Source organism: Homarus americanus, unplaced genomic scaffold (genome assembly GCF_018991925.1).
Source record: "Homarus americanus isolate GMGI-L3 unplaced genomic scaffold, GMGI_Hamer_2.0 scaffold850, whole genome shotgun sequence".
NCBI classification, from domain to species: Eukaryota; Metazoa; Arthropoda; class Malacostraca; order Decapoda; family Nephropidae; genus Homarus; species Homarus americanus.
The window spans coordinates 862,594-889,689 of record NW_024730202.1 but is presented as its reverse complement, the minus strand read 5'-3'; the positions used below and the strand labels follow the sequence as shown (position 1 = coordinate 889,689).

The 27,096-nt window shown below is 43.5% G+C and overlaps 3 protein-coding genes across 6 annotated transcripts in view; 2 read left to right on the top strand and 1 right to left on the bottom strand.

The window, feature by feature from the left end:
- Positions 1 to 7,848: 7,848 nt before the first annotated feature.
- On the bottom strand, positions 7,849 to 14,606 carry LOC121866915 (mucin-7-like). Its single transcript, XM_042366654.1, has 2 exons — positions 14,416 to 14,606; positions 7,849 to 8,230 (listed from the first exon to the last, which is right to left on the bottom strand). Exons 1-2 carry the CDS (start codon positions 14,604 to 14,606, stop codon positions 7,849 to 7,851), a joined length of 573 nt encoding a protein of 190 aa, XP_042222588.1.
- Positions 13,895 to 18,879, top strand: LOC121866925. 2 transcript variants are annotated; one of them, XM_042366676.1, is made up of 3 exons: positions 13,895 to 14,017; positions 14,934 to 16,209; positions 16,870 to 18,879. In XM_042366676.1, exons 2-3 carry the CDS (start codon positions 14,935 to 14,937, stop codon positions 17,068 to 17,070), a joined length of 1,476 nt encoding a protein of 491 aa, XP_042222610.1. In that variant the 5' UTR covers positions 13,895 to 14,017; position 14,934; the 3' UTR covers positions 17,071 to 18,879. The 2 variants fall into 2 exon arrangements, with proteins under 2 accessions (XP_042222610.1, XP_042222611.1); XM_042366677.1 differs by having other exon boundaries at positions 16,836 to 16,921.
- A 3,049-nt stretch (positions 18,880 to 21,928) lies between these two features.
- Positions 21,929 to 27,096, top strand: part of LOC121866923 (putative thiamine transporter SLC35F3) — an 88,720-nt gene continuing 83,552 nt past the window's right edge. For 2 of the 3 annotated variants that reach the window (XM_042366674.1, XM_042366673.1), the window contains exon 1: positions 21,933 to 22,840. The gene's annotated coding sequence lies outside the window, so the exon portion shown is untranslated. Of the gene's footprint in view, positions 22,841 to 27,096 lie in introns of all 3 variants that reach the window. The other variant, XM_042366675.1, reaches the window with a different exon arrangement.

The window sequence follows — 27,096 nt, the reverse complement described above, 5'->3', positions numbered from 1 at the left end:
TGTGGAAGATTGTATGTAACTGATTGAGTAAGAATGTCTGTAACTGATTGTATAAGAATGTAACTGATTGTGTAAGATTGTATGTAATTGATTGTGTAAGAATGTATGTAATTGATTGTGTGTTAGAATATAACTGATTATGTAAGAATGTAACTGATTGTGTAAGAATGTATGTAATTGATTGTGTAAGAATGTATGTAATTGATTGTGTAAGAATGTCTGTAACTGTGTAAAAATGTATGTAACTGATTACCTTAACCTAAAGTACCAATACAAGTGTCCAAAGAGAGCTTTAGAATTACCCTGTGACTCTACCTTAACTACGTTCCCTTAACACTACACGAAGTTAAGGTAATTTTACAAGTTTTCTCCCTAAATGTTGTCTCCTGAATGGTGTTAAATAGACGTATAATTAAGGTAGGATCTATGTATAATTATCATAATGGTTCTGGAAGAATTGTTTACGTTTGAGTTATTGTCGACCACTTGTGTGTATTTTCTGAAACCGATATTTACAACAACAGCAAATAAACGACAGTCAACAACCGTCACCCACACCGGTCATGGTCGCTTCACACACACACACACATACACTCATACACACACACACACACACACACACACACACACACAAACACAATATTTGCCCTGGACAGTATTAGCTACTCTGCGTTCCGCCAATTTCCAAAATTATGTAACATATTGTACAAATTTTGCGCCTAAACCCGATATAAGGTGGTGGTGGTGGTGGTGCTGGTGGGGGTGGTGGTGATGGCGATGGTGGAGAGGGTAGTGTTGGTGGTGAGGGTGGCGTGGGTAGTGTTGGTGGTGAGGGTGGCGTGGGTAGTGTTGGTGGTGAGGGTGGCGTGGGTAGTGTTGGTGGTTGATGTTGGGGAAGGAAGGGGAGGGAGTACTTAAGGTTACAGGGTTTGATGATGGGGGTGAGGGGAAGGAAAGGTGTGCGACTCATGGGAGGGGTGATGGGGAGGGGGAAGGGAGGGGTTTGCTGAAGAAGGAATGCATGTGTGGGTGAGGGGGGGGGAGGAGGAGGAGGGATGGGGGTTGTGGGGATATTGAATATTTATAGGGGATTGGGGGAGTGACGTTGTAGGGGCACTTGTAGGGGGGAGGGAAGGAGGGGGTGAGGGGGATAGAGGGCATGAAGGAGGAAGAGAGGGGAGAGATGAGAGGGCAGAGAGGGGAAGAATAAATACTACAGTAGGGTTACGTTATAGTGCTTACGTTGAGGTGTTTTCTTACTCTTATTAAATACAGGTTATATAACAATACAATATTACCAAATATATTAAAATTAATTTGTCTATTAATGTTTTTTTTAAATATATCAGGATAAAATATCAAATCGCACTAAAATCTATCACAAATTAAGCACCCACTCACAGACAGACAGACAGACAGACACACAGGCGATGAGTGAAAGCTGCTTATGAACGTGATACTCCCCAGCCGGACTCATTTCAATAACAAAATACTTTTAATCTAGTAAGGATCAAAGTGTGTCACGCTTCCTAAGTCCCTCACACCATTGTTAACACGTCAACACTCTCTCATCTCTCTCTCTCTCTCTCTCTCGTAACGTTACATTTTTTCGGTGATAGATATTTTGTATTGTGTAAGATGATGAATAACTTATGATAAGGTGAAAAGTTTTGGTAATACTTACGCATACTAACTACGTCGCTGGTAATACCGCTGTGGTAGGGTCTAAACTTACGCATACTAACTACGTCGCTGGTAATACCGCTGTGGTAGGGTCTAAACTTACGCATACTAACTACGTCGCTGGTAATACCGCTGTGGTAGGGTCTAAACTTACGCATACTAACTACGTCGCTGGTAATACCGCTGTGGTATTGTCTAAACATACGCGCATTACCAACTACTCGTTTGGTCCAGCTGTGCGCGTGGCAGTACTGTGGGGACATCATATTTAGCCGCATAAACTATCAACTGTTACGGACTGTCAGCGTGAAAAATTATCAGAACGGAATCTGGACAACACGTGCAGCGCCTCTGAGGTCTTGTTGTTGTGTTGGTTCTCACAATCTTCTGCACCTTCGTCTGCCGCCATAACTACAAGCTCTCACCTATAAGTTACTAATTTCCCCATCGTTGAATTAAAGACGTATTGTTGGTGTTAATTTTAGGGAAATTTAATCTTTGTTGACTGGCTTGGGAGGGAAGAAGATGTGAGGGAGTCAAACACCGTGTAAGTGGGCAGAACAAATGAGAATCGCCAAGCGTATGGAAGGAGGGGTGGCTGAGTAACCATTAAGGGATTAAAGCTTTATTATTTATTTCCTCTATAATGATATTACGAATAATTTCAGAATAATTATAATCTTGCAATCAATCTCTACGCCTTTATAGTTTTATAGGTAAGTTTATTGACTCAAATGAGATGTATTGGTAAATATTGTAGTAATAAACGTCTGGCAACACTTCCTGCCTGCACGTGGCAAACGAGCCAATATAAAGTATTGCCATCAGGAGAGCCTCGACTTTCTCTGTTATTTCTAGTTGGTACTGGGTGATCCAGGGAGAAGGGATATGTGTAGTATAAACACACACACACACACACACTCTCTCTCTCTCTCTCTCTCTCTAGATGGGCTTTGTAAATATTTGCAAATCAGTATACTTGAGGTTTATTATAATAGGTTAGGTTAGGTGAAATAAAATGGGGATAATCTTCAGGTGATCTTAAAACATCACTAGAATTCTAAATTTCTTCTTCCTCTTCCTGTTCCTCCTCTTCTTCCTCCATCTCTTCCTCCGTCATCTCCTCTTCCTCCTCCTGTTCCTCCTCTTCTTCCTCCATCTCCTCCTCCATCTCTTCCTCCGTCATCTCCTGTTCCTCCTCTTCCTGTTCCTCCTCTTCTTCCTCCATCTCCTCCTCCATCTCTTCCTCCGTCATCTCCTCTTCCTGTTCCTCCTCACCAAGCTTATCAACCACAACAAACATATTCAGAGAATCATTTTCTTCATCTGATTAATTATTATTATTTTTTTTTGTACTTTGTAAATGTATAAGCCGTGTGTGTGTGTGTGTGTGCATGTGTGTGTGTGTGTGTGTGTGTGTGTGTGTGTGTGTGTGCCCACAAAGCTAGGTATGGTACAGGTGCCCCAGGTGAAGGTGTGTGTAATAAGTCACTCGCCACACACATAGTAATGGAGGAGAGTGAAAGGAGGTAATAGTGGTAGGTAGAGGAGACAATAGTGGTAGGTAGAGGAGTAATAGTAGTAGGTAAGTGGGTAATGGAGGAGGTAGAGGAGGTATGAAGTGTGGAAGTAGAGGGAGAGGATAATGAAGTGGTGATAGAGGTAATGGAGGTGGGAGGTAATAGTGGTAGACAGAGGTAATGAGTGGTGGGTAGAGGGGGTAATAGTGGTAGGTGGGGGAGGTAATAGTGGTAGGTGGGGGTAATAGTGGTGAGTGGGGGTAATAGTGGTAGGTAGAGGGAGGTAATAGTGGTAGGTAGAGGGAGGTAATAGTGGTAGGTAGAGGGAGGTAATAGTGGTAATATCCAGCATCCAATATATAAGGTTGAGTGGTCTCAGGGAAGCTCAGTCAGGTAATAATTAATATGATCCTCCTCGTGTTACCTGTCGGGGGACCTGATGTTACCTGCAGTCGTGACCTGGGGGTATGACCTGTTGTCGTGACCTGGGGGTATGACCTGTTGTCGTGACCTGGGGGTATGACCTGCTGTGTCGTGACCTGGGGGTATGACCTGTTGTCGTGACCTGGGGGTATGACCTGTTGTCGTGACCTAGGGGTATGACCTGTTGTCGTGACCTGGGGGTATGACCTGTTGTTACCTGGTAAAGGATACGATGTAAATATTTGTCGGTCTCAAATATATTCACCTATAATAATAATAATAATAATAATAATAATAATAATAATAATAATAATAATAATAATAATAATAATAATAGGACCTCAACTTACTATTATTATAACATTTTTAAAAGAGTAGAGAGTGTGTAAGAAATAATAATATTTGTACCCGCTACCTGCCTCTCTCTCTCTCTCTCTCTCTCTCTCTCTCTCTCTCTCTCTCTCTCTCTCTCTGTTTTTAGTATTTTTCTCTCTATCCGTTTCTTTGTTTACACTCTGTCTCCTGTCTCTTTCTTCGTCCGTCTCTCTTTCTCTCTCTCTCACACACACACTATCTCCCCCTCTCTCTCTCTCTCTCTCTCTTTCCCACGTTTCGCTCTATTTTCAAAGTCAATTTTCAGTAAGAGGCGAGTGGCGAGGTTTTTGGCAGCGGGTTCTGGTATTCGGCAAGTTTCCCAGGGCGGCGCGACAAAGGAAACACCGCCTTTTATTCGCTTTCAATTAAAATGCAAAGTTAAACGACGCTAAAGACCGAACACACGCGATTTTGTTGATAGTTAAAAGTGAGGGAAGGGTTGTGGGGAGGGGAGAGTGAGGGTGGGAGGGATGTGAGGGTGGGAGGGGGAGTTGGAGGTGAGAGGGGCTGTGAGGGAGGGAGTGGGAGGGTGAGGAGGGCTGTGAGGGGAGTGGGAGGGTGAGGTGGGGAGGATGGGGAGAGTGAGAGGGATGAGGAGGTGGGAGAGGAGGAGGGCAGAAGGGTGGGAGAGAGGGGAAGGGAGGGATCATGGTAGGGGAAAGGGATGGGGGTGGGACAAGGGGGGGAGTGGACTGTAAGGTGGGGAGGGATGGAGTGTGGGGAGAGGAAGGGCAGGGATTAAGCCTGTGGTGAGGGGAGGAGGGAGGAAGAATTAAAGAATTGATTGAGGTGGGAGGAGGTGGGAGGGAGGGGGAAGGAGGGTTGGAGGGGAAGGAAGTGAGGGGAGATAGATTCACAGGTATAAGGTAAAGGGAAATGAGGGGAGACAAAGAGGGGAGGGTGAGGAGAGATAAGGATAAGGGGATAACGCTGATAAAGAGGGAGGCACAAGTCAGGGAGAGATAAAGAGAGGGATGCTGTATAGAGGGAGAGAGAGGGGAGGAGAGAGGGAGGGGATGAAATCAACTGGTGAGAGAGAGAGAGAGAGAGTACACACACACACAGGGTCATACAGTAAAACATTGAGATAAGATTCAATACATTTTCTACATGTTCTCGTCCCTCTCCGCCTCCTCCCTAATTTATCCTTTATCATTCCTCTGTTTCTCTTCTTCGTTAATCGATTATTTCTTTTTTATTCCTTGTTTATTATTTTTTTGTATTAGGAAGAAAAGTTTTAGCGGTTAATTTTGGTTTCTATTTGTATTTATATGAGTCAGTTTAATTGATGTAAAGTCTCAATTTTATACATAATTTTAATATGTCTTGATTAAAAATTTATCATAGATGCGTTAGTGAGGTATTATTATTGGTTGTAGCTGCGTTAGTGAGGTATTATTATTGGTTGTAGCTGCGTTAGTGAGGTATTATTATTGGTTGTAGCTGCGTTAGTGAGGTATTATTATTGGTTGTAGCTGCGTTAGTGAGGTATTATTATTGGTTGTAGCTGCGTTAGTGAGGTATTATTATTGGTTGTAGCTGCGTTAGTGAGGTATTATTATTGGTTGTAGCTGCGTTAGTGAAGTATTATTATTGGTTGTAGCTGCGTTAGTGAGGTATTATTATTGGTTGTAGCTGCGTTAGTGAGGTATTATTATTGGTTGTGGCTACGTTGGGGGGGCATTATTATGGTTGTGGCTGTTAGTATTATATTGGTTGTGGCTGCGTTGGTGTATTATTATTGGTTGCAGCCGCGTTAGTGAGCATTATTATTGGTTGTATTCGCGTTAGTGAGGTATTATTATTATTGTAGCTGCGTTAGTGATATTATTATTGTTGTATCTGTGTTAGTGGTGGTTGTAGCTGCGTTAGTTATTATTGGTTGTAGGAAGTGAGGTATTATTATTGTCAGTGCGTTAGTGAGGTATTATTGGTTGTATTGCGTTGTGATTTATTATTATTGGTTTAGCTGTTAGTGAGGTATTATTATTGGTTGTAGCTGCGTTAGTGAGGTATTATTATTGGTTGTAGCTGTTAGTGAGGTATTATTATTGGTTGTAGCTGCGTTAGTGAGGTATTATTATTGGTTGTAGCTGCGTTAGGTTGTAGCTGCGTTATTATTGGTTGTAGCTGCGTTAGTGAGGTATTATTATTGGTTGTAGCTGCGTTAGTGAGGTATTATTATTGGTTGTAGCTGCGTTAGTGAGGTATTATTATTGGTTGTATCTGCGTTAGTGAAGTATTATTATTGGTTGTAGCTGCGTTAGTGAGGTATTATTATTGGTTGTAGCTGCGTTAGTGAGGTATTACTATTGGTTGTAGCTGCGATAGTGGGGTATTACTATTGGTTGTAGCTGCGATAGTGGGGAGTTCTTTACACATCACAGTGGTACAGTAATGTTCCTCCCTCGATACATTTTATATCACATCAGAGTGAATTTCTCTAGCATCTCATCTATCCTCTCCTTCACAGTGTCCAAAGTTGCTGACAATGGTGGAACAAACTTTTACTTTTAACATAGATCCAGAGTAAGAAATTATTTGGCTTTTTCTTCATAATATATGTTTAATTAGATGAACCAGAGCAGTAGTTTGAATATACAAGGTACCATATTATGTTCACCTCGCTACCATTAGTGTGATTCATTTTACGAGAGAAATTCTATACGTTTATGAGAACGTGTTTTATAAATTAACAAATGAATAACGTGATTTATATAAGGGGACATCTTGTGTGCTATTTAGAATGTGTTTTATATATTGACAAATGAATAATGGATACAGTGTGTAGGAAGGGGATCATAGACGATTGTATATTATGAATCTGCGAGACGGCCTTGGCGGGTACCCACGATGCTCTTTTGTCTCATTACCATAACAAGCGGCGGACGGACGACACGTGTGCTCGATCCCTTCTCTTTCATGTCTGTGGCTTATGAATTTATGATGCGAACGATGACTTGTGGTAATAATTATGATAAATGTCTGCTGAATGTAACTACTAAGATATAAAATTAGTGTTATCTCTCTTCTATCTGTTTTGGTCTACATTTCTCGTTATATATTTCTTAAAGAGATGCGAGCGGAGTTTAATATCACGCCGCTACGGCCATGAACTTACAACTTACAAAATTAAACGCTGAATATTCATAGCCTTGGGAGAACTAAAGACTGAAACCTGTCCACAACAATATGGCACAGGGAGGTGGACTAGATGGGGGGGGGTGTAGCGATAGAAAAAAACTTCCGCCGTGGCTGTAAAAAGTGAACAAGGCATGTAAATGACCAATGAACTGGGTTAAATTAAACTGTTATTTTTACAGAGGCGGCCGTGCGGGGAGGAGAGAACGGGTCATTACTGGGATAACAGCCCAGTGCACACAGTAAGGGGAACAATTTGAGTTTATTTGGTGGGAGTAGCGGCGGCCGGGCGAGCTAGCTGTTTCCTCTCTCCTCCACCTAGCGCCGCCTCCTTCCCCTCTCTGCCCCAACACCTCCCCCTTCTTCTGCCCCAACACCTCCCCCTTCTTCTACCCCAACACCTCCCCCTTCTTCTGCCTTCACCTTCTCCCTCCACCCAACGCCTCCACCACCTAGCATCTGCCCCAACACCTCTTCTCCTCCCCTTCTTCTGCCCCAACACCTCCCCTTCTTCTGCCCCAACACCTCCCTTCTTCTACCCCAACACCTCCCTTTCTGCCCCAACACCTCCCCCTTTCTCCCCAACACCTCCCCCTTCTCCCTCCACCCAAACGCCTCCACCCTCCACCCAGGGCCTCCACCCAGCCTAGCTATACAATTTACATCTCACGACATCCAACATGCAAATGGTACTGTAATTAAAGAACTAAGTCTTGTTTGGTCTAGGCGCAATAACCTGGCTGTCAGGATGCTGCTCTGGCCTGTGCTGCTGGCGGTGCTGCTTGGTGGTGCTGCTGATGGTGCTGCTGGTGGTGCTGCTGATGGTGCTGTTGGTGGTGCCGCTGGTGCTGCTTGGTGGTGCTGCTGATGGTGCTGCTTGGTGGTGCTGCTGATGGTGCTGCTTTGGTGGTGCTGCTGCTGCTTGCGGTGCTGCTGGCGGTGCTGCTTGGTGGTGCTGCTGATGGTGCTGCTTGGTGGTGCTGCTGATGGTGCTGCTTGGTGGTGCTGCTGATGGTGCTGGTGGTGCTGCTGATGGTGCTGTTTGGTGGTGCTGCTGATGGTGCTGCTTGGTGGTGCTGCTGATGGTGCTGGAGGATAGTGGTGGTGCTGTATGATAGTGGTCGTGCTGCAGTGGTGGTGTTGCAAGAATGATGGTGGTGTGGTGGTGGTGCTGCAAGGATAGTGGTCGTGCTGCAGTGGTGGTGCTGCAAGAATGATGGTGCGTGGTGGTGCGGATAGTGGTCAGTGGTGGTGTTGCAAGAATGATGGTGTGGTGGTGGTGCGTGCTGATAGTGGTCGCTGCAGTGGTGGTGCTGCATGAATGGTGGTGGTGTGGTGGTGGTGCTGCAAGGATAGTGGTTGTGCTGCAGTGGTGGTGCTGCATGAATGGTGGTGGTGTGGTGGTGGTGCTGCAAGGATAGTGGTTGTGCTGCAGTGGTGGTGCTGCAAGAATGATGGTGGTGTGGTGGTGGTGCTGCTTTTATGTTTTACTATTTTATTATTATTGTTATTATTATTATTATTATTATTATTATTATTATTATTATTATTATTATTATTATTATTATTATTATTATTATTATTATTGTTGTTGTTGTTGTTGTTTAGACTTTAATGGCCTTTCTTGTTTATTTACATTTGTTTAACGGTAATATTTTCTTTTGTAATTCTTTATCATGTTTTAAACAAGTTCATCAGGACGTCATAACACGGTGGCACTAAACGATGAGTGCCACACCTGTCATACACACACACACACACACACACTCAGTGAAAGGTAAGTCTGCCATCACAGCTCAGCGTGGTGGCCGACTCGGGGTGCTGCAGGAGGCATTAACAAGCGGCAGTTTCACATAATGGCAGTTTTCACGGTCGAGCTCCTCGCCAGGCTCATCATTCTCCTCTCCCCCGCACGTGGCCTCACCAGCTGCTGCCTCGCCTCCATCTTGTGACGTCACGGTGCAAAATACGTTCTGTTCTTTTACAAACTATTTTTGTTTTTGTCGCTTCATCATTAACAACGAAAAGATATAGAATTTATGGAATATTATTATTTTATTTTTTTATTTTTAGAAAGGAGACGTCACGACTCAAAACACACCGTACGTCATATAATTTTATTTTCTTTAATTTCTATCTTATTTACACCATCCATCGCTCATATTCGAATAAGAAATATTACCTTTAATTCATATTTTATCACAAAGAAAAGATCATTTAATTCAATATTTTTCGAGTAATTAGACAACAATTTCAGGCAACTACGAAAAAAAATATTAGAACGGGTTGTATTGTGACGTGACGAGGGCAGCCGCGGGCCGCTCCCCTCACCGTGAAATGGGTCAACGTGGCAGCAAATTCTAATGTGACGGAGCTATTGTTCCCCTCAGACCAGCCGCGCCCCTCTAACTACCCCCTATAAAACAATTTACTCCTTTATCCTGATGAATATATCTAGGTGATGATATCTACTCTGGTTATCCGCTTTTATGTGTTGGATATCCGCTCTCTTAATACACTGGATATCCGCTATTTTATGTATGGAATATCCACTAGTATGTGAACTGGATATATGTTTTCTTATGTTCTGGATATCCGCTATTTTATGCATTAGATATCCGTTACTTTATATACCTGATATCCGCTCTCTGTTGTGCTAATTGTCCATTATATTGTTCATTATTTATCCATTATTTTAGGCATTGATTATCCATTACTCTGTGTCTTGGTTATCAGTTACCCTATGCACGGATTCGTTATGGGTGAACACGTGAATGAGGGGTGTTGGGAGGAGGGGGGAGGAGTGGTGGAGTGAATGAGGGAGGAGGGAAGGGTAAGGAATAGGGAGGGAGGTAGGGAGGAGGGAAGTGGAAGGAGGGAGAAGAGGGAGAAGGCAGGGAGGAACCCTCGTGTGTCCCTCACCTGTGTCCCTCACCTGTGTCCTTCACCCCTCATGTCTCCCCCAGGTGTGTACTGTGAGTGCACAAATATTGAGGCACAACACCTGTGGACGCACCTCTAAGCCACCACATGCTGCCAAGGGTTGAATCCAGTGTTTACATCTCACAGCTGACCACGGGGGGGTCACTGTCCTGATGCTCACCATTGTGTGTGTGTCCCGGCTGCTGTAGGTGTGTGTGTGTCCCGCTGCTGTAGGTGTGTGTGTGTGTCCGCTGCTGTAGTGTGTGTGTGTGTGCTGTGGGTGTGTGTGTGTCCCGGCTGCTGTAGGCTGTGTGTGTGTGTCCTGCTGTAGGTGTGTGTGTGTCCCGCTGCTGTGTAGCTGCTGTGTGTGTGTGTGTCCCGGCTGCTGTAGGTGTGTGTGTGTGTCCCGGCTGCTGTAGGTGTGTGTGTGTGTGTCCCGGCTGCTGTAGGTGTGTGTGTGTCCTGGCTGCTGTGTAGGTGTGTGTGTGTGTCCCGGCTGCTGTAGGTGTGTGTGTGTGTCCCGGCTGCTGGTGTGTGTGTGTGTCCCGCTGCTGTAGGTGTGTGTGTGTGTCCAGTGCTGTAGGGTGTGTGTGTGTGTCCCGGCTGCTGTAGGTGTGTGTGTGTCCCTGCTGTAGGTGTGTGTGTGTCCCCGGCTGCTGTAGGTGTGTGTGTGTGTCCCGGCTGCTGTAGGTGTGTGTGTGTGTGTCCCGCTGCTGTAGGTGTGTGTGTGTGTCCCGGCTGCTGTAGGTGTGTGTGTGTGTCCCGCTGCTGTAGGTGTGTGTGTGTCCCGGCTGGCCCGGCTGCTGTGTGTGTGTGTGTCCCGGCTGCTGTAGGTGTGTGTGTGTGTGTCCCTGCTGTAGGTGTGTGTGTGTGTGTCCCGGCTGCTGTAGGTGTGTGTGTGTGTCCCGGCTGCTGTAGGTGTGTGTGTGTGTCCTGCTGCTGTAGGTGTGTGTGTGTGTCCGGCTGTAGGTGTGTGTGTGTGTCCTGCTGTAGGTGTGTGTGTGTGTCCCGGCTGCTGTAGGTGTGTGTGTGTCCCGGCTGCTGTAGGTGTGTGTGTGTGTCCCGGCTGCCGGCTGCTGTAGGTGTGTGTGTGTGTCCCAGGCTGCTGTAGGTGTGTGTGTGTCCCGGCTGTGTGTGTCCCGGCTGCTGTGGGTGTGTGTGTGTCCCGGCTGCTGTAGGTGTGTGTGTGTGTCCCGGCTGCTGTAGGTGTGTGTGTGTCCCGGCTGATGTAGGTGTGTGTGTCAGGTTACAGGGAAATAAATGACGATTTATCTGGATGTTTATTTAAATATTGTCACTAATGTGTCCTGGGTTGAGTCCCCGGTATGGGTCAGAGGTGAGAAGGGTGTTATCCAGTGTGACATGATGTAACATAACAGGTTTTCTCCGGGTACTAAAGTTTCCTCCTATACTAACACTGTACTAACACTGTACAATGGTGGTTATGTTTTGTAGTCTGTTAATACTGAATATGTTTGTCCCACAGTTATGATGTGTCTAGTTTGTCCATTTTTTTTTCTCACCATTGTTGTGTTTCCTGTACCACCTATTGTATCCAACCAACAGTGTCCTCACAGTTTAGGTCGTGTACACAGTGTAGGTAGTATATACAGACACAGTATAGTTTGTGTACACAGTGTAGGTAATATACTGCATACAGACACAGTTTAGGTGGTGTATATAATGACAACAAACCTTCAATATCTCATTACGTGTAGTTCCAATAATAGGATTACAGACACTCCTCTCCCCACCCACCACCCACCCACCCACCCACCCACCCTATCCAGTCCGTGTTGTATAGTAGCTGTGGATATTAAGAGACACGACTAATGGGGGAAAGGGAAGCAGAGGGAGAGGGTCGGTTGGTGGGGGTCGGATCCAATACTCTACTCGGGGTTCACAAAGCTACTAATCCTATTACAGTGTTTGTTTATGGTGTCACCTGCGAGGACTTGTCTATCCCGGGGACGCACATATCACGTTACTTATAGCCTCCCGCTCTCTGTGTGATGGTAGGGGAGAGGGAGGAGAGGGGTGTCTTTAGAGTAAATTGAAACCTTGTGATGCTGCGAGTGTCCTGACATATTTTTTTTTATGTGCAGCTGCGGCGAAGAGTAAAAGGATATATTTTGTATTTCAGGAAGATTAGGAACCACAGCTTATTATATTTTACGTGGTAGTTTCGACATCTTAATGCTAAATGGATGGGATGAAGTTAGGTTTGGTTAGGTTAGGCTAGGTTATGTTATGTTATGTTTGATTAGGTCATGGCTGGTTAGATTAGGTTTCATTAGGTTAGGTTAGGTTAGGTGAAATAAGCTGGGGTGCCTAATCTTTATGAGATATTCTTTCTGTGTGAAGTTTTATGTGATACAGAGGAGGGAAGGGGAGGTGAGGGGAGGGGAGGGTTAAGATCCTGTTCTGGAAGAAGGGGACGAAGGTGCATTCTCTCCCTTCTCCCCACTCCTCCTCTGCCCACACTTCCTCCCTCATCCCTCCTCACTCTTCCTCCCCACCTCTCCGCCCCTCCTCCCCTACCTCGCCTCTCCCCACCCCTCTTTCCTTACCTTCCCTCCCCATCCCTCCTCTCCCCACTCTTCCTTCCCACCCCTCCTCCTCACCCCTCCTTCCTCTCCCCTCCTCTCCCCAGGTCGCGAAAATAAGAACTAGGGGAGGCGTACGTCTGTCGGTCTGGCTGTCATGTCTCTGTATTTATTGGGGAATTAATTAAAAATTCCCCCAGACAGGTGTCCTAGGGAACGGCGGAGGAAGAGGGGGGTGAGGGGGGAGACGCTGAAGAGATGAGGGGAGAGAGATGAGGGGAGTGAGATGAGGGGAGTGAGAGGGAAATGAAGGGAGAGAAGCTTAAAGAACGAAGAGGAGGAGGAAGAATGAGAGGGAAGAGAAGTAGGAAAAGGAGGAGGAGAATGAGTAAGAGGGTAGAATGAGTAAAAACATTAATCGAGATGAAAGAGATGAGTGTAGTAGTGGATGAGAGAGATGTGAGGGAACGTGGAAGCAGGAGAAAGGGATAATGAAAAGATAAAGGTGATGGTGGTAGTGGAGGCAGTGGTACAGGAAGGTGTTGGAGGGATAATGAGCGTTTGTCCCTTGTACCGTGAAAGGACCTCATCCAGGCGTGGTCACACCTCACGATTACACCCTCAGTACTCGTGGGGGTGAGGGAGGGAGGGAGGGAAGGAGGGAGGGAGGGAGGGAGGACGGACGGACAGAAGGAAGGTAGGGAGGGAGGGAGGGAGGGAGGGAGGGAGTAGTTCTCCCTCCCGTACGTAGTTCTGTACGGACTTACCACTAAACGTTGCCACGGATACTCGACCTTAATTTCATTTAACACTTGGCTAATTCGCCCGCTACTTCATGGACTGGATGCTAGTGACAGTCTCCATGATACACGAGGCTGGGATTGGGAATATGATCAGAATTCGTCGTATTTTTACTTTATTCTTTTCCTTGTTAACTTTATCGGTAATCCAAAGTCATACCATCATCCCAGGCCCTTTAGTATAGCTTTATTAATCATGCCTTTTAAACCTATATAAAAATCGTCTGTGTTCGTAATGACAAATGACTTAAGTAACATTAAATTCAAAATTATCTTTCAGAATCTCCATCTTACGTAACTCTATTTTTTTTACGTTATATATCTAACAAGTTATCCCGCCATTGGGTTTACATACGCTATATGGCATTTATTGCATATGTTGCGATAAAATTATAACATTAATCCAGATAGCGTAGTTACCCCGTGAATACTTCAGGTCGGGTCCGTTTTCTCTAGTGTTTATTGATCCATACAGCGAGAGCCTCAGTTGTCTGCTACGATCAGCTGTTTCGTGTTTACAAGTGGTCACGGTGGAGCCCATGTGGAGAGAACCAGACACTATATGGAGATGAAGAGGTGGAAGAACACCTTTAAATTATCCACATAGGTAATGTAGCCATCAGTAAAAAATGTATAGCTCTAATAAGTATATAAGTTATGTGCGTATAAGCGTATAGCCTGATCTCATACACTATATTCACCCCTACATGACTAACATATGTTGTGTAGGTGGATCAGTATATGAGCGTATAGCCTGATCTCATACACTATATTCACCCCTACATGACTAACATATGTTGTGTACGTGGATCAGTATATCCAAGAGTAGTGTTATATTGAGTGTTATATCTTATAAATACTATACTGGGGTAACAGAGTTAAGTATTTTACCTCATTTATATGTATAATTGTGTTTCATATTATATTTTGACGGTAGGTTAAGTTAGGTTAGGTTGAGTTTGTGAAGTGATCACTGCACGGGAGAGCCGGTGTGACCTGACTTACGGGTGTTGGGGACACTTGATGACTGTCATATGACTGTTGGATGACGGGTGTTGGGGACACTTGATGACTGTCATATGACTGTTGGATGACGGGTGTTGGGGACACTTGATGACTGTCATGATGACTGTTGACTGTTGGATGACGGGTTGATGACTGTCATATGACTGGGATGACACTTTGATGACTGTCATATGACTGTGGATGACGGGTGGCTTGATTCATATGACTGTTGGATGACACACTTGATGACTGTCATATGACTGTTGGATGACGGGTGTTGGGGACACTTGATGACTGTCATATGACTGTTGGATGACGGGTGTTGGGGACACTTGATGACTGTCATATGACTGTTGGATGACGGGTATTGGGGACACTTGATGACTGTCATATGACTGTTGGATGACGGGTGTTGGGGACACTTGATGACTGTCATATGACTGTTGGATGACGGGTGTTGGGGCCAATAGGTGACTGTTGGATGAATGTGTGTTGAGACAGTGTTGTTGGTGTTGCAGGATGGTGGGAGTGCGGGCGCCGGAGCGTCTTGAGGCCGGGGCTCTGTGTGCATGGCTGCGGGCATTGAACACAGCCGTTGGGCGTGGGGAAGGGGTTCATGCCCCCCTGAGGGCGCCCCCTGCACTGCTGACGGCGGCGCTGTGCCAGGGAGCAACGGGACTGAGGGAGGCGGCGGTGGCGCGGCTGGCGGTGGCCGCTGTTACGGCCGGGGTCAGTCGCCTGGAGGTGCACCTCGAACACCCAACACTCATACGGGCGGTGCTGGAGGCGCTGGACGCCCATCCCGCCCACGTCACCTCCCTCACACTCACACTGGGGCCGCGAACTGCCCTCGGTGGCTTGCTGTGTGAGGCGCTAAGGGGCATGACCATCCTCACCTCTCTCACCCTAACGCCCGCCGCCACCGACGCCCACCTGACAGCCTTGGCGGACGCCGCTCCACCACTGGACACCCTGGACGTGTCCTATTGCCCCGCTGTTACCGACAAGGGTGTGCGGGCCTTGCTGGGCCTGACGGGAGACGCCCGCACCATGAGGGAGGTGATGGAGGGCGGTGGGGAGAGCGTGAAGCAGAAGCCCGCCACCACCATCCACACCGTTAACTTGTGGGACACGGGAGTGACGACCCGAGGTTGTGTTCACCTGCTCTCCTCCTGCGCCAACCTCTCCGCCCTCACCTGTCGCTGGTCAGGCGAGGCGCTGGACCTGGTGGTGCGGGGCGGACGTTCTGCGCCGCTGGCCCTCTCTCAGCTACTACTGGCAGAGGTGCCATTACCGCCACTGCCCCCAGTGGCTTCCCTCTGCCCCCAGTTGACCTCCCTGGTGGCTCGTCGACCCACGGAAATCCTCAGTGTGGGGCAGGTGGTGGAGGCGGTGCCTTCACTCACGGCCCTCACGCTGGTGCAGTTCGTGCCGGTGAGGGAGAACTGGCTGCCCTCCTCTCCCGTGCCCTGTCTCACCTACCTACACCTGTCGCTGCTCGACCCCCGCCCTCTACAGCTGGCCAACCTCGCCCACACCTGCCCCGCCCTCACCCACCTCTACCTAGAAGGCGTCACGCCCACACTCCCCGAACCGCCGCCGCCTACGCCCACCTCGAAATTGGAGAGTCTACGTATAATGACGCCGCCCACCATGAGCCACGAGATAGACCCTCTGGTGGTGGTGTGGGCGGTGGTGTGGGCGAGTGGAGCCTCCAGCCTCGACCTGGGCTCCTGTAAACACCTCACCGACGAGCATCTGACTCAGGCGCTGTCCCAGGGCGCTCTAACACAGGTAAACCTTACCTTGATTACACACACACACACACACACACACTCACTTTAGTACCGTAGTTAAGTCGATAAGATATAAGGTCGAGAAAGTTAACGTTAGTGTGTATTAAACTAAAGTAGAATGTTATAATAATGTTTATTATAGTGATGTATTAAGGTATTACTGTGGCCAAGGCCTTGACGCATCTTTTACTTTGTTATTTATCATTTTTACCTCACTAGTTGACCCTCAATATCCTCTCACTGATTGACCTTTACTTTCACCATCACCCAATCTTCCCTCACCTCCCCTTATTTCCCCTTATCTACTTTCCATCCCCCTCTTTCTCCTCACCTACCCTCTTCTCCCTCCTTTCCTCTCACTTACCATCCCTTTCCCACCTTTCCTTCACCTACCCCCATTCCCCCTTTCCTCTTACTTACCCTCCCCTCCCTCTTTTACCCTCCTCTCCCTCCTTTCCCCTCCTCTCCCTCCTTTCCCCACCTACCTTCCTCTCCCCCCTTCCTTTTCTTTCACTTTCCCCCTCCCTCCCCCCTCTTTCCTCCCCCCTTTCCCCTCACTTACCCTCCCCTCCCCCTCTTTCCTCTCAACTACCCTTCCCCTCTTTCCCCTAACCATATAAGCAGCACTAACGCCATACCATCACCTGGCGTCCTGCAGGTTGAGGATCTCAGACTGTCAGGAGCAGCCCAGGTCACCGATTCTAGCATAGATGACCTGGTGACCTCCTGCCCTTACCTGCGTCGCCTCGCCCTCAAGATGCTGCCCAAGGACCGCCTCGCCCAGTTGGAGTCCCTCAAGCTCAAGTACAGACATGAGAACCTCGACCTTGAACTGATTACCTATGGCTGGAAGTTTTAAAATGGTTTAAGAAAGAAAAGTTCGACCTTGAATTCACTACCTATGGTTAAAATTCCAACTATAGGAGAACTTCGACACTGAACTCACTGCCTATGGCTGGAAGTTCTAAGAGGCGTATACAGACGACTATTGTGGATGTTTTCCTATAAAGGCCTTTGATATATGTCCTATAGATTTATCTTTCTGAAGTCCTTCAAGTAGTCGAGATGGAGACAGTGAGTTCTTGAGATGCTTCCAGGAAATATTTGTGAACGTTTGTCGGCTTGAGGAGAATCTTTGTGGGTTCACTTGAAGATTAGTCAAAGCAGGTTATTCCTCTTCATGATATAACACCCTATACCTAATCTAACTTAACCTAACTTAACCTAATTTAATCTAATCTAACCTAATTTTACATATCCTAATATAGTCTAATCTTTCATTTCCAAATGTAGCGTAATTTAACCTATTCTATTCTAACCTAACATAACCTAACCTAACCAAACGCTTGCTAAACCTCGCCTGATCTAAACTGAAGCTCGCTTAATCCCCCCAGGTAGCGTTAGGGTGGTTAATCATCAGGTGGAATAAGCTGGGGGGGGGGGTTACTCTCCAGGTGATCCGATTATTGGATTGTTCATTAATTTAGTGCCTGTCAACCTGTTCTGTGTTCCTCACGGGAGAGACATTAGCAAGTACTGAAGATTTCTTAATGGAAGACGTGAGTTTGGATTATTAGTGATGTATATTTTTTATAACGCGAGAAGATATTGTGTGTGGATGACAGTGGTAGTGAATTAGTGGCAAAATTATCGTTTCGGTCATGCACCTATTTGGAAGTCGTTCAAAACATATCAAAATCCATCTGAAAAAACATAACTTCAACGTAACCTAATCTAACCTAACCTAACGTAACGTAACCTAAACTTAGGATCCTAAAATTCGCTGCATGACCGAAGCCATAAAAACACCGAATTAACATCTCTAGACTATTATGACACGTACAATTGTGGCCACGTCCTAGGAGATCCCCGTACTAGTGAGGGACGACACGCACAACTGTGGCCACGACCTAGGAACTCCCCGTACTAGTGAGGGACGACACGCACAACTGTGGCCACGACCTACGAGCTCCCCGTACTAGTGAGTGACGACACGCACAACTGTGGCCACGACCTACGAGCTCCCCTTACTAGTGAGGGAGGACACTCACAACTGTGTCCACGAGGAGGGAAGTTCTCCTTATATGAGTCAAAACAGTAAGGTTCTGTAAATCTGACCCCATACTAGTTGTCAGCTGGGGAGTGAGGTGACTCTCGTGTGTGTGTTAGTGTGAGTTCTCTTTTGTGTGTGTGTGTTTCTTTTTTATTTGTCTAAGTTTCTGTTGCTTTTATTTTTGTTTTGTGTGTGTGTGTGTGTGTGTTTTGTGACTGTGTGTATATTTTGTTGTGTTAGTGTGTGTATGTATGTGCGCGCGTGTGTGGGGAGTGGTCCCAGCACAACCATATCATTGATTGATTGATTACCTGAGAACTAGTGACGTCAGGGCAAGGTCACTGACACTCACTCCCCCACACGAACACAACTCTCATATAACAAGTGATACCAGACTCTTCTTACCTCGAGAAAGTCAGATTTACTCCCCATGATGTCAGTTTCTTCTCCTACTTTATAAAGACTCTCAGGATCACATGAAGACTAGAAACCTCTGCTCATTTCACCTGACTAATCACCTGATTAGCTTTATTGTAAACTTTCATACTTTCTTTATGTGTTTTATTCTCATGTAAACAATTTTCTTAAATATATTGAATAAAAAAGTATTTATGAGTTGTATGAATATATGTATCCTTTTTTAAGTTTGGAAATATTTAGTTATGACTTTGGTGAGTGTGGTGGTGATGGTGGTCGAGGAGGAACACACAGACACACACGTACACACACATACACTCACGTACACACACACAAAAACATGCACACACAAACACACAACAATGTCCTCGATTTTGTGAATATTACGTTTTGTTTTCGTTCATTGTTTATTTGGTTTCACTCACGTGTCCCCTGGGAGTAATGTGTGTATTTTACGTTAATATTAAAAATGCAATGTGCAAACTCTTTTGAGGTCAGGGAAAAGTTTTTTGGTCGTTCAATTTCAATTTCAATTGTTTATTCCTTGATAGAGGAAGCGGGATCCTAGTGCTGTCACTAGGTACCCCTGTACAATGACACCAGAAGCATCTGGCAAGTGTGACAAGTATATACAGTATAAATATTATAAAGGGGCTTACTAAAGCCTAAGGAAGGAAGGATATTCCTTTAACACATAATCAATATTATTTACAAAATATCTGGCCAGTATGGGGAGGATCATCATGTCTCCGTCAGGGGGTCGTGGAGTGGTGGTCCAGCAGGCGTCACGGAAGCGTTGTTTTTAGGGACATCTTAGGAGGTAGTGGATAAGGGTGCTGCTGTCGGGTCTTCTGCATAATGCACAAGAGCGTTGCTCAGGGGATGCGGGGATACCAATCTCCCAAGCAAAGTCATACCCAATGATGATACGTGCAGCAATCACGTCCCCTTTCCGAGACCCTTTCCCATATTTTGGTCGTTCGATAATGTTTATGTATTTAGAGTCTGTGAGTAACTGATACTTCTTGTCGGTGAAAACCCAAAATGTGTGATCCTCTGACTGGTAACTAAATTAACAAATGACAAAATCGCAAACTCAAGTCAACGAGTTGACCGATGGAGACACAAACTTCTTTAGTTACTGCTTCAAAACTTACCGTTTTCTTAGACTTAGTAGGATTCGTTTTTTGTTATGGTTTAACAGGATAAACGAAAGACAATTTGTTCAGAATAATGCCTTGGAAACACTACTTATTTTACAGCTATGAGTTAATTATATTGCAGTTCAGTTTTATTTTGTTATCGGCGTGATCAATGGATGCTGTAGAAAAGAACTGAATGGGAATTATATGCATCAATTAATCAATAATACTGAATTTATGGTAAAGTATATTTACAAAATGATCACTTGTATATTGTATGTTATCATTTAGTTGTAGGGGATGAAGATAGATTTAGTTTACTGGTTGTGTCATTAAAACGGTCACATGTCATTCCAATACTGGCTTGAATGGAATTTTTATGCGAATTCTGCCTAATGCACTACAGTACTTATTTTGTTGTGAACACGATGGAGTTTTTGATTGCTCATACATATACAAGTTTCGATCACGTATCTTCTTGTATCTATTGTAAATCCGGGAAATAAAAAACGATGAACAACTCGACCTTATGCACATATTTTATTTAAATTGTTGGTGCATTCTAAGATTCCTGTAGACTTATATGTAGGTGACTTAGGTCTAGGATTTACCGTAACTATAAACCTACTGCAGCCTGTTTTATTTTCTACTGGTTGAAGTTGGAATATTACAGTGAACTTTTATAGTGAATATTTGTTTCCCCATCTCCCTCTTCCATGTGAATGGCTTATCGAGATGTTTTAGAATCGAAGAGAAAGTTACCCCCTGTAGCACCGAAAGGCAAAAGAAAATGAATTCTTATGGGCAACAGAAAACGTTTGAAGTATTATTTTTTTATGGATTGCTCACGGTGTCCATAGTGAGCAATGATTATTATTAAGATATTGAGGTTCTCAGAGTGCTGAAAGGCTCGTAATGTTTGACAGATATTTCTTATAATACTTAAAAAGGATCTTGTTACTGTCTATGGTGAAGAACAGGCGACGTAAGTAAGATACTGTTATTCCACCAGATCCACGGATATTAAGGTGTGTGTGTGTGTTAAAAGACTGATGTAAGGCGAAAAAGTTAATGTACAGGAATTGGATAACTTGAATATAAGTTTTACCCTTTTTTTAATAGTAGTTCATTGTATTAAGTTATTTATTAACAGTTATGGTAAATGTTGAAAAGATTTGAAAAATAAACACAATTTAAAAATATTATGATGCGTTGTGTACTAGACTAGAAAGTTTGTTTGCATATACCGTGGATGAGAAAATTGCGTTCAGTATATTACTCGTGAAAATTTTACATGATTTTATATGTAATGTATCAACATCGAATGTGGAAACATCCATTTACATTTAATGCGTCACAGAAAATGGGAGTGTTTACATGTTGCAAATCACAGAAACTGAGAATGGTGTTTGCGTACTGTGCGACACAGACATTGTGAGTGTTTAATGACCTTTGTCACAGAAAATTAAAATGTAAAGTGTTTTGTGGCATAGAAAACGGGAATCATTGTTTAGCCTCAGTACATCACAGGAAATGAGAGTATTGTTTACATATAGAGCATCGTAGAATTGCGAATGTTGTTTACTTGTAGTACATGAAGGAAAATGGTGTTATTATTTACATACTTTGCGTCACAGAAAATGGAACCCATTCAGCAGGTAAGGTACTATTGAACGGAAGTATCACCTCTTTCTTGGAAACGCCAAGAGAGCGCACTACATGATTTACGGCGCAAATTATTTTTCTTAATTATTATTAAATACAGTGAGTCCTTAATAAGCCACATTGATTAATTATATTGCAATAACAATGTCTGGTAGTAAAATAAAATTGGGTCATATAAAAGTGAAAGTAAGTAAATTTTTCGTAATAAATGATGTAAACCTAATTACAATGTATTCTATTACTTGATTAAATTATAATGTCTGTTTCAAATTAACAATAAAATAACTTCATGTTAAGGTCTAATAAAACTCTTGTTGTAATGCGGCTTTAAGTTTTCGTTGCATTTTATAATGGACGACACAGACTGATGGCCTAGTATTACTGAGGTATAAATTGCTCTTGAGAATGATAGGTTATGCATCATTCATTAACCTCTTTTATCGGAACTTTAGAGCCAGGTCTCACGTGTCCTGTGGGTACCAACACTATTGATCATCCTGTTTCAGAAACACTGGCGAGGCGAGTACGGCTGAGCGCTCCACCAATGGATACTCTGATATCTTTTTCTTCTGCGTTTCTATTGGTTCCTTGGTAAGGCGGCTGGTGTTGAGAGGCGGGAACGAGACACGGGCGCATGTGCGGATAAGCATAAAAGAGGATTTGAAACAATGAGTGCTACTGTGATGATAAGGCTACTCCGTCTTATGTGAGTTTATACATATTGTTGTGCAACAGGCGAGGCTCTATCACCGTACTTCCCTGCTCTAAATGTTCTGTTCATTTATATAAAAACAACGTACCACAATTCTCTATGGTTAAATTATATATGATAATTATTTCGTTTATAGATTTTATTTTATTCTTTTTATTAGAGAAAAGTAAATTGTGAATATGTTAAAGGAAAGAAAGGGAATTGGTGAATGTTTAGTTACGGTGATTTGCGCGAGATGGTGAATGAGTGGTGTGTGAGTTGGTGTCTCGGTGACTGTGTCGGACTGTCAGGTTCAGCTGAGCTCAGAGTGCCGTCGACCGTGGTAGTGGGTGGTTGCGCCGCCCTTCCTCACCACCTGTGGCTCTTGTTCTTACTCGCTTGAACCAATTACGCCATTAGAATATTACCTTAGATAGAAGACCAAGCACTAAATGGAAAAGAATTACAATCGGAATATTATAAAAGGTTAAAAAAACAGTGAGCATTTGAAAACGAAATTTCCAGAGTTGTGTTTGTGGTGGAGGCTGTGAGGGTCATCTGGGAGGAGAGAACCAGCATCCTTGCCTGGCCTGAGCCGCCGGACCTGCTGCCTGCTGGTGCTGAAGAGGTCTCCGGCCACACTTCAGGAAACATTCAGCAGGTAAGGCCAATGTCCTCGTGACGTCAGTAGGCTTTTAAAGAAAAGGTTGTTTAAATATTCACGTCCAGTTGGTGAAGAACCCGGCCTGACGGAGTGGTCTGTAGGACCCAACTCTAATTTAGAAGCTGTGAGAAGGTATTTGTGATGATGTAAAGTAATATATCGAGGTTACGTGACTTTATTGTTCTTATGAATTGTTTTCCTGACGACAATGACTGTTTGACAACATAAAATTTATAAAAAAAAGGCATTTTTTTTAACGGAAACTCTTTAGTATAATTTTAGTGGTGCCACAAATTTATAATCAATAATAACTCGAATTTCAACATTAGAAAATACGTAATTGGAAAATTTAATGAAGCCAACCAGTAATGTTAGGTTGATTGTGTAATAAATTCCCTAAAAAGGCAATATAGATCGAGCGTATGAAAATTTAAAGCACTACAGAGCTCTTTATTAACATCCAGTACATGCACTCATCCCAGTTACAGTAAATCCTTGATATTGGGGTAAATATTAACGGTAAGGTGACTTGGCGGCCGTGTTGTCCAGAGCGTGGCAGTGTAGGTATGCAAATGAGGTGGAAACGAGTTAACAGCGTGACAAGTCGTTTAGTTAAGGGTCACCAATTTGTTCCTCGATATCGTTGTCCACAATATGATGGATATTTTCACCTAATGGCAGATATTTATAAGTGGAATAAGGATATTATTTTAATTTCGGTCACCCGGGGAATCGGTTAGGTTAGGTTACGTTAGGTTGGTTTGATTATATTAGTTTGGATATTTCAATACAGGGATGACCGAAACTAAAATTTTACCGGAATAAAAATCAATAAACAGTGCGGTATCATGTATCACACTGGACAGTTACTCACTCTCACAGCAATGAAAGAAATCTATCATGATCTTGTTTACCAACACCTGATACACACTATGGGGGGCCTCTGGCTCTTCAAAAACACAATCTCTGGTTACTGCACAAAAGAGAGTTGTACGGACAATGACCTACTTGAAAAAAACAGATCACACAAACGAAAAATTTGCTATATTGAATTTTTTAAAATTCGAGGATATTAACATTTACTGCTGTGCCCTCTTTGTTTACAAATCTATCAATCACTTGCTTGACAATAATTACTTCCAGTTCCGGAATAATCAGAGATACAACTTAAGGCACCCAGAGCTACTAAGACCACCCACCATGTGCTCCTCTCAGTCCCAGACCTCCATAAAATATCACTGTGTGAAGGTGTGGAACAACTTACCCCCACCCATCCCAGCAAAGACTACGCTCCCTTCCTTTAAATCATCTCTAAAAAATATCTATTGTCGAAGTATTAATATTTCTTGTAACACTTACTATATTTACAGTACCTGCTTTTATTGTACCATCAAATCCGTTTTATCGGAAATTATCATGTAAATAGATAAGTAATTACCATTGCAATATACATAATTGCCAACTAGACATAATCCTGAAAGCTCTGTCCTCTTGTTCAACCTTATTACTATAAAACCCAGGTTGTACTGCTCCCCCATTATACTTATGTTTTTAAATTCCACTCTAATTTATATGTATATGTATGTATATATATATATATATATATATATATATATATATATATATATATATATATATATATATATATATATATATATATATATATATATATATATATATGTGTGTGTGTGTAAATATAAAAAAAAAAATCTGCCCGTATCATCATTGGGTATGACTTTGCTTGGGAGATTGGTATCCCCGCGTCCCCTGAGCAACGCTCTTGTGCATTATGCAGAAGACCCGACAGCAACACCCTTATCCACTACCTCCTAAGATGTCCCCACACACAACGCTTCCGTGACGCCTGCTGGACCACCACTCCACGACCCCCTGACGGAGACACGATGATCCTCCCCATACTGGCCAGATATTTTGTAAATAATATTGATTATGTGTTAAAGAAATATCCTTCCTTCCTTAGGCTTTAGTAAGCCCCTTTATAATATTTATACTGTATATACTTGTCACACTTGCCAGATGCTTCTGGTGTCATTGTACAGGGGTACCTAGTGACAGCACTAGGATCCCGCTTCCTCTATCAAGGAATAAACAATTGAAATTGAAATTGAATAAAAAAATAATAATAATAAAATAAATAATTATTGAAGTGACAACCGTGGTAACATTATGAGATGTTCTTATTACCACCATGCTATTGTACTATTCCAGATGATACTAAATGTTACATAATACTTCCTTGAGATAAATGTATAGTATATAATTAATTATCAGGTGCCTCAATTAGAGCACTGACTCATCCATGTTAATATTATTATTATCCACTCTGTATCTGTATTTTTCTGGCTAAATAAAATGTTTCAATCAATCAATCAATGTGTGAGTAAACATCGGAAAAAAAAAATAATATTAACTATTATTATTATTATAATAATTAAAAAATAATAACAATATACCTGTACTAAAAATAATATCAACCATAAATAAATACAAAAACGAAAAAAATTAATCAAGAATGAGAAACAATATACATTGTGTATGTTGTGTTGTCAAAGTAAGAGAAACAATTGAGACCCTGCAATTGTGTGTAAATGAGGCAGAAAGTCAGATCAGCAACCTGGGACTTGGTCACAATTTTCGTGATGCCATACAGCAGCAGGGTCTACCATTAGACAACACATTATGCTTCCAATATTTTCCCAGGCGGCAGTACTTCCCTGTTTGGTAGCTGCCTACTACCTACTACTTTTTCTAGTATTAAATGTCTACCTTTAGTGTTAAATAGCTACCTTGTCTAGTGTTTAATATCTACTTTTGAGTTGTAATATTCGTCTCGAGGTGTGTTTGTGCTTGTTATCCCAGGTGTATGTTTATCCCAGGTGTATGTTTGTGCATGTTTATCCCAGGTGTATGTTTGTGTATGTTTATCCCAGGTGTATGTTTGTGCATGTTTATCCCAGGTGTATGTTTGTGCATGTTTATCCCAGGTGTATGTTTGTGCATGTTTATCCCAGGTGTATGTTTGTGCATGTTTATCCCAGGTGTATGTTTGTGCATGTTTATCAGGTGTATGTTTGTGCATGTTTATCCCAGGTGTATGTTTGTGCATGTTTATCCCAGGTGTATGTTTGTGTATGTTTATCCCAGGTGTATGTTTGTGCATCCCAGGTGTATGTTTATCCCAGGTGTATGTTTGTGCATGTTTATCCCAGGTGTATGTTTGTGTATGTTTATCCCAGGTGTATGTTTGTGCATGTTTATCCCAGGTGTATGTTTGTGCATGTTTATCCCAGGTGTATGTTTGTGCATGTTTATCCCAGGTGTATGTTTGTGCATGTTTATCCCAGGTGTATGTTTGTGTATGTTTATCCCAGGTGTATGTTTGTGTATGTTTATCCCAGGTGTATGTTTATGTTTGTATGTGTTTATGTATGTTTGTTCCAGGTGCATTTGTGAACGTTTCCTCAAAAGTACTCCAAAAAGTTTACCTTGAATGCAAATTAACCTGAAGATCGATATTGCTGTTAAATAATAATCACAGTGCACCTCGCCTGCGTTCTGTTAATAATACTAATTTGGTGTAACTGTGTGGAGGAGAATGTCTGCGGGGTGTGATGACAGGATAATGTATGCATGGCGATGGAAATCTTGACTAACTGCATTTCAAGTTCTGGGTAACGTCGGTACATACCTCAAGGGAAGATGAGCTCCGGGTGGTGGTGCTGTCTGCGTCAGCTAATGCATGGCTAAGGAGGGTTTTTATTTTTTTGTATTACTTTCTTGGTGAAATTTGAAACACCCAGTCGGATTTTCTTGTTTCTTTGAGAGAGAGAGAGAGAGAGAGAGAGTCTGTCTGTGTGTGTGTGTGTGTGTGTGTGTGTGTAGGAGTCTTTTGTCTGGCCTCGGAGGACAAGAGGAAGAGAATGAAGATGAAAGCTTGTTTCGTTGGACCGGTGTAATAACTCCCGTGACGCGGCGGTGTGTGAAGTTTTAGTCCCTGGCAGACTGTACCTTGAGGCGACACACGCACAGGTCCCCACTTGTAGGAGGAACATTGTCCCCGTTGTCTTAGTGGAACTGAGAAGTTATTTGTTTGAGGAGTTATTTTGTCTTTAGCGATAGTTTCTGAAACAGTTCAATGGCACGACCCTAACACTATTTGGGGGGAATGAGGTTAGGTTAGGTTAGCGTGAGGGTGGTTAATCTTTAAGTGAAATAAGCTGGGGTGGTGATTC